Source organism: Trichechus manatus, unplaced genomic scaffold, assembly GCF_000243295.1.
Source record: "Trichechus manatus latirostris isolate Lorelei unplaced genomic scaffold, TriManLat1.0 scaffold00194, whole genome shotgun sequence".
Lineage (NCBI taxonomy): Eukaryota > Metazoa > Chordata > Mammalia > Sirenia > Trichechidae > Trichechus > Trichechus manatus.
In genome coordinates this window covers 2,501,038-2,508,119 of record NW_004444130.1, presented here as the reverse complement: position 1 = coordinate 2,508,119, position 7,082 = coordinate 2,501,038, and the positions used below count along the sequence as shown (strand labels likewise).

General features: G+C 39.6%; 1 protein-coding gene across 4 annotated transcripts in view; it reads left to right on the top strand.

Annotated features, from left to right (window-relative positions):
• Positions 1 to 7,082, top strand: part of PDPR (pyruvate dehydrogenase phosphatase regulatory subunit) — a 40,441-nt gene that overhangs the window by 10,993 nt on the left and 22,366 nt on the right. For all 4 annotated transcript variants that reach the window (XM_023741900.1, XM_023741899.1, XM_004387812.2 and 1 more), the window contains 3 exons: positions 503 to 636; positions 6,409 to 6,490; positions 6,585 to 6,748. In XM_023741900.1, coding sequence (XP_023597668.1) covers positions 503 to 636; positions 6,409 to 6,490; positions 6,585 to 6,748 — 380 coding nt within the window. The remainder of the gene's footprint in view (positions 1 to 502; positions 637 to 6,408; positions 6,491 to 6,584; positions 6,749 to 7,082) is intronic.

Here is a 7,082-nt window from a genome sequence, read left to right as displayed (position 1 = left end):
GTGTGTGTGTGTGTGTGTGTGTGTGTGTGTGTCTCTAATGTACATGAAAAAGGAAAAAGTCTCCCTCCCATCCCTAATCTGTAACTATAAATTTCCCTCTCTGGAGGCAACCAGCATGAAGTTCCTTGTGTATTGTTCCACGTATGTTCTCTGCGTACATAAGCAAATGCATGTATATAGGTATGTATATGTGTGTATGAGTTTTCATTTATTTTTTCCGTTTGTACACAGATGGTAGCATACCCTAAACATTGTTCTTTACCTTGCATTTTTCAGCATGATTGTTCCATATTGGTGCATTAAAGAGCTTTCTCATTCTTTATGTTGCATATTTTATTGTATAGATGAACTCCAAATTTTTTAATTAGTCCCGTGTTAATAGGCATTTGGGGTATTGTCAGTTTTTCGGTATTACAAACAATGCTACAATGAAGAACCTTGTATTTGTTGCATTTCACAGATATGTGACTCTACATAATAGCATTTTGTATCTATTCTGCAGGCTAGCTGCGGGCTCTACAAGGTTCTGTGCTGGCATCCTGAGCACTGCCAGACACTTGACCATCGAGCAGAAGATGGCCGACTATTCAAACAAACTCTGTCATCAGTTAGAGCAAGAAACAGGGATCCAAACAGGTAAGCATAGTCTGCCGTTTACTGATCTGCCTGTCCCCCAGACTTTTATTCAGTACTGTATTTGGTCCTCTAATGTCACTATGAGTTGGAATCAACTCAAAAGCAATGGGTTTGGTATTTGGTCCTACACCAAGTTTGCCTGGTGATGTAACTTAGACTTGGATTTTGGTCCAGTCTCTGCCAGTAGCTAGGGTATTACCTTGGGCAAGTCACTTAGCTTGTTGAGTGATCGTCAGTTTCCCTATCTATAAAATGAGAGGATTCAATCAGTATCCAAGAGCTTTTTCAGATCTTATCATTCTTATCATGATGTGAAAGTTTTCCTGGGCCATTTCCTGTATATTTCTCTCATTTAAGTATATTAAGTGGCAATACTTAACTCCTAAACAAAGAAGAGAAGAAAACTTAATTTTAGTTGCTTGACAATGAATTCATAGTTTGATCCACTGAACTTTACCAGTCACTTTTGAGTATATTTCTGGCTATAAAGCATAAACATGATTTCCCCTTGTCTGTGTAATTAGGGGGGAAGAGAACACAGAGAATTATAAGCCAAGTAGTACTGGAAAAAGTAGAAAGTGTTCCAAGAATAGGAATACTGATCTACACTATTATCCAATACAATAACAAGGTAGAAAGGGCATCTGTCAGTTTATTGTGACAGAATGGATTAGCCAGAAGTCTCTGGAGTGGGGCTGACAGCCAAGAGTTGAGCCCAGACTTTTGGGTGATGAAGCCACACTAATTGTAATGAGAAGGTAGCGAGGCCCGGTGATGAAATGCAGGGCACTTACATATGTAAAGGTTGCTCTTTTGAAGACTCTGCATGATTCAAATAACAGATGGTTCAGGACTAACCCTGACAAGGATGATTTCTCTTTCTGTTTACCAACTAAAGTGGCTCTGCTGTGTGGTCATCATGTAAGCAGTTTACAGTTTACTTGGCTAGCCAACTTGGAAATTCTGTGACACTAGCAAATTTTTAATTAGAGGAGGTGAGATTTGAATTATTTTAAATTTTGATCATAAAGTAAGGGCTTATAACACATTTCCATGTCACAGAATTCATAATTATTATTGTCACCATATTTGTAAATTGTAAACTGAGGCTAACTGTCTAGTAACTAAGATTTTATAGACATGGAAATGGAGAGAGGGGATGCCAGGAGAGGAACAAAAGGTAGGGAAGGAAAAGACTGTTTTGTTTCAGACTAGGATGAGGCAAGCCAACCTTTTAGGGCAAAAATTTTGCAACCTAGGTACCTTGCTTGCCTTGCACTAGTCTGGGCCTCTGTGTGAGCCCCATTATGTCGTTGAACTTGGCGAGGCTCCCTTTTGAGAGGCAAGGGCTCTCAAGTGCAATATTGTAAAAGTAGTTCCTGCTGGCACAGTCTCCTGCTTTTACCAGTGTAGACAGCCTCCTACCTGCAGGACAGGTAGGAAACAGTGCCTTTTAGTTGGATTTAATTTGATAGCAACAAGCTGCTTGGATCAGTTGTTGACTGGGGCTGAGTCAGAAGAGAGTCCATATAATATGCCCAGAGATGGAGCTGCTCACTTGTGGTCCAAAGGACCTTCCTTTATAGTTCAGTTACTAGTGCTCTGCTGAGTCCTGCATCACTAAGCTGGTTAGGTTCCAGAGGAATCAGGGTCAAAGGCTTCTTTTCTACAAGGTAAATCAGCTTAGCTTTAGTTCTAGGTCACAGTCTGGAACCCTTTATTTGGCCTGACTTCTCTTCGTTGCTTGTGAGGCAGTGGTGGTGGTGATAGCAAGTAAGTCAGGAAAAGGAGTATCTACTTTTTCAGGCAAAAGTTTGAGGGAATAACTGGAATGAATCCTATGGCATTGGGTTGACATCGGAGGCATCAGTATGAAATCATGGTTTTTGCTAAGAGAGGGTGTGTGTGAGAGGGCCTGGAAGAAATGGCTGATTCCTTTTGGGCTGGAAAAGTACATGTTAGTGAGCCTGGATCATCTTATTGTGCTAGAAAGTAAGGAAATGTGCTCCAAGAATGATGAAGATGTAAAAGGACATAGAAGCCATTTGAAGAAGCTCTCACTGGCCAAATCTGGGATAATTTGAGAAGAAAATAAATGAGAACAATTGATTATAGTCCATTGTATAAAATAGGAATCTATGAGTCGACTGATAAGATAAAATAAATGAGGAAGAAGGGACTGAGGAATGCCAACATAAATGTAAAGGGATGATGGAATTAGAAAATCACCATTTGGCCTCCATTATAGTAATTATGATTTCAGACAAGAATCACCAATAGATGCTATAACCACTGGGTAAAAGTTTGAAGAGAAAACAGGACATTTAAATAGTCTAAAAGTATCTCCCCACAAATTGCCTATCAATTACAAAGGGAAATTAGTAACTTTACAGTGGAGAAATCAGTCAAACATGACCTTAAGCAGGTAGTTACTGTTACTACTAATGGGAAAAACCATCGTCATGATCATCGAAAAGGAAACATCATCCTTTTTGGGGTATTCCTGCCAAAAATGCATAACCTGAATCTATTTAATTGTGAGGAAATGTCAGACATGAACAACATGCAGACTCTGCAAAATGCCTGGCCTGTACTCTTTAAAAATGTCAAAGTCAAGAAAAAGAAAAATTAAGCAGTTGTTAGACATGACAACTAAACACAGTGCCTGGCTCTAGACTGGATCATAGGCCGAGGGGAAAACAAAAAGAGAAAGGACACCATTAGGACAATTGGTTAGATTAGTGGATTAGCTAGTATCATATTAGTGTTAAATTTTCTGATTTTGATAATTATACTGTGATTCTGTATGAAAATGTTTTTGTTCTTGGGAAATGCACACCGAAGTATTTAGGAATAAAGGCACAGTGTCTGCAACTCCCTCTCAAATAGTTCGTGTGTGTGTGTGTGTGTGCGTGTGTGTAGATGTGAATAGACAGAATGAGAGAATATGAATGATAAAGCAGATAGGGAAAAATTCAAACAATTGGTGAATCTGGGTAGGGGGTATCCAGAGTGCTTTGTCTTAGTCTTCCAATTTTTCTCTAAGTTTGAAATTATAACAAAAAGTTACCACCCTCCACCCCAAAAAAATCATCCGAGAACTTTTAAAAGTGCCACTGCAGGGGCCCCACCTTCAGAGATTCTGGCTCTGTGTATTAGTCTGGGGTAGGGCCTTGGGCATGGGTAATTTTTGCAGCTTCTCAATTAATGTGTAGCCAGGCTTGACGACCACTGCAGGTTGAAATCACCTGTGTCCAGGCCTGACACCAGACAACTGAATCAGAATCTCTGGGGCTGAGGCCCAGGAATGGGTAGTTTTTCAAAACTTTGGAGTTGATTCTCATGTGCAGCCAGGATTGAGAACCACTGATTTATATAAAGCTGAAATTCACCTGACGCCTTACGATTTCTTCTCTCCTAACTGGCCCAATCCTTTGGCTTATGTTTTCAAGTTAGAAAATACCTACCTCCCAGCTTCTCTCAAGCTGTCCAAATCCTTCTCATCCTTAAATATCCTGATCCATCAACACTTCACAAAGTGTCTGTTCCAGACCATTCAACCCACATAGTTCTCATCTTTCACCAAACTTTTATGTTACTTTTGTCAGTACTGTTTATTTAGCAATTTATAATGTGCTTTTTGTAACTGGAATTTTTTTCTCTGTTACATGTTCATTTCTTGTTTCCTTAAATACAGTAACATTTTTTAATAAGAGTTCTGTAAAAGTATAAGTCTGTTTCATTGTTTAAAACTGCAGAATAGTGTTCCATAGCCTGTGCATACCATAATTTCTCTATCCATTTCTCCATTGCCTAACATGTAATTTTCATTTTTTTACTATTTATTATAAATGATTCAGTTAAGATGTTTGTCTGTATATCTTCATTTTTTCATGCTATTTCTAAAGGATAAATTCGTAGAAAAGGGATAGTTTGGGCAAAGGGCAGGCATATTTTAAACCCTGATAGATATTGCCAAATCCTGCATAAGGGCTGTACTCTCTCATCAACTGTGTATGAGAGTGCTTCTTTCTTTACAGTCTTCTCAATGTTGAATATTATTTCAATTTTTGCTAATCTGAGAGCTGGAGAAAAATTATCAGATTCAGGTTTACATTTCTTTCAATTAAACATCATTTCATAGATTTATTGGCCATTCATATTTCTTTTTCGAAGTGCCTTTTAATATTGTATGTCTACTTTTGTTTATTTTTTGATTTATAAGAGTTCTGTTCTGTGGCTATTAACCTTTGACAAAGCAAATTATGTGTCAGAATTGCTCTAGTTCAAACTTTAAAAGCCCCCTGTGAAGAAACAGTAGGTTTTTAATCTTGTTAATGGGTGATATGTTGAATTTGTTATGATATATAGTTCTGTTTTGGAGGAAAATGATTTAATATAGTGGTTGTTAGTTGTTGTCAAGTCAGTTCTGACTCGTGGAGACCCCATGTATGTCACAGTAGAACTGTGCTCTATAGGGTTTTCAAGGCTGTGACCTATCAGAAGCAGATTGCCAGGCCTGTCTTTCAAGGCAACTGTCCCGCCAACCTTTCGGCTAGTAGTCAAGTGCTTATCTGTTTGTACCACCCAGGGACTCCTTAATATAGAACAGCATGACATATTATATAGTCGTGGATACAGTGGCATTCTCCTATATGTAATCTTTGGTATGGAGTAGAAAATAGCTGCTGAACTTTTTGTCTGTCGTGGGGTGAAATTCAGGGTGTAATTGGCCCTCCAAATCATAATCCAAGATCACTGTATAATCTGGTAACCTATTTTTTAAAACCAGGCTCTGAAATTCCAGTTCTCCAACCCATATCATGTCAGTGAAGAGCATATTTATTTGAGGATTTCAAGAGAAATTAAGAAAATATTTAAATTATTCTGGCTTTACTTCCTTTTTTAAAGACGTAATTGATTCAGCTTTTTCTCTGTAAGAGCTAAGGGTCATTGTATTTTCGGAGAAGTTATTGACCAAAGTATAATAATGGTTGTGTCAGGAATGTTGATTACAAACAACAGAAATTGACTCTGACTAACAGGCAGAAAGGAATTTGTTGGAAGGTCTTGGGCCTGTGGAATTGGTGGGTCAGGAATGAAAGGAAGCATGGAGGACAAGATGTGGGGACCCCACAGCAGGCAGTCCTTCAGCTGGAACAGGAGCGTTCTGGCCAAAACGCTGCCCCAGAGACAAGTGACCTCCAGACATTGAACTATTTGCACAAAACCCAATGTTCCAGGAGGATCTGATTGCCTGAGCCTAGGTCATGTGCCCACTGTTTGGCTGTACTGGGGGCAAGAAAGGGGAGACCTGATTCCCTGATGGCTGATAGTGTGAGTGACCTTCATCAAGGATTACATTCCTGCCAAGACTAGGAGGAGAAAAGATAAAATTGCCTGAAGGAGTGAAGAGTAGGGATGGATTCAGGTAGCATTCCCCAACCCTGCCTCACACCCCAAATAGATTTTTTTAATAATGATATCTTTATTTTTTTTTAAATGCTTTTATGTACATTAGTATCTCATTTAATCCTCACAAAACTCTGAGCTGAGAATGTTTGGATAGAGAATGGAACCTTGGTTAGTGGGTGTGATATACTTTTAGTTTTTACTAGGATCTCAAAGGGAGCTAATTTACTTGCCCAGGGATATTAAGTGGCAGCCTCAGGACTCCTCACAGGTCTTCTGACTTATAGTCTAGTGCACTTTCCATCTCACCAATCTACACTGGACTTGGTCTGTCTCAGTTTGGGCTGATTTTTCGTACAGGTTACGTGAGGACAGGCTCGATCTCTCTGGCCCAAACTCAGGACCGGCTGATCTCCCTGAAGCGCATCAACTCAAGGCTGAAGTACGTATGAGGCCAGAAGCATTTGACTTTACTGTCAAACTGACCTCTGCCAAGGGGCCAGCCAGTGTCATTATCCCTTTGTGTTCTGTGGCAGTGTTATGGGCATCCCTTCTGAGATCATCTCCCCCAAGAAAGTGGCTGAACTTCACCCTCTCCTTAATGTGCACGACCTGGTGGGGGCCATGCATGTCCCTGAGGATGCAGTCGTGTCCTCTGCTGATGTGGCTCTTGCCCTGGCAAGTGCTGCCTCCCAAAATGGTAAGAGGGTTTTTAGGGCATTCTTTAGGTAGATTAGGAAGGAAGAGGTTGTCTAAGAAAATGTCTCACAATAAACAGTGATACTAACTTGGAAAAATTATTCTCATTGGGGTATTCGGTTTCCGTTTTTGACCACTGGATCTCACAAGTTTTTGGTGGAGGGGTTCCCATAATATTCATTAATAAGTATTTTTCCTCAGGTCCACATTTTTCTTATTAAAGTTCCAAGAAACTGCTTTTAGTACTAATTAATGCTCTTCAGACTTCAGGGGATATTTTTTTCCCATAAAACTTGACAAGCTCCAAGGTTAGAACACACTTTGGGGACTTAATC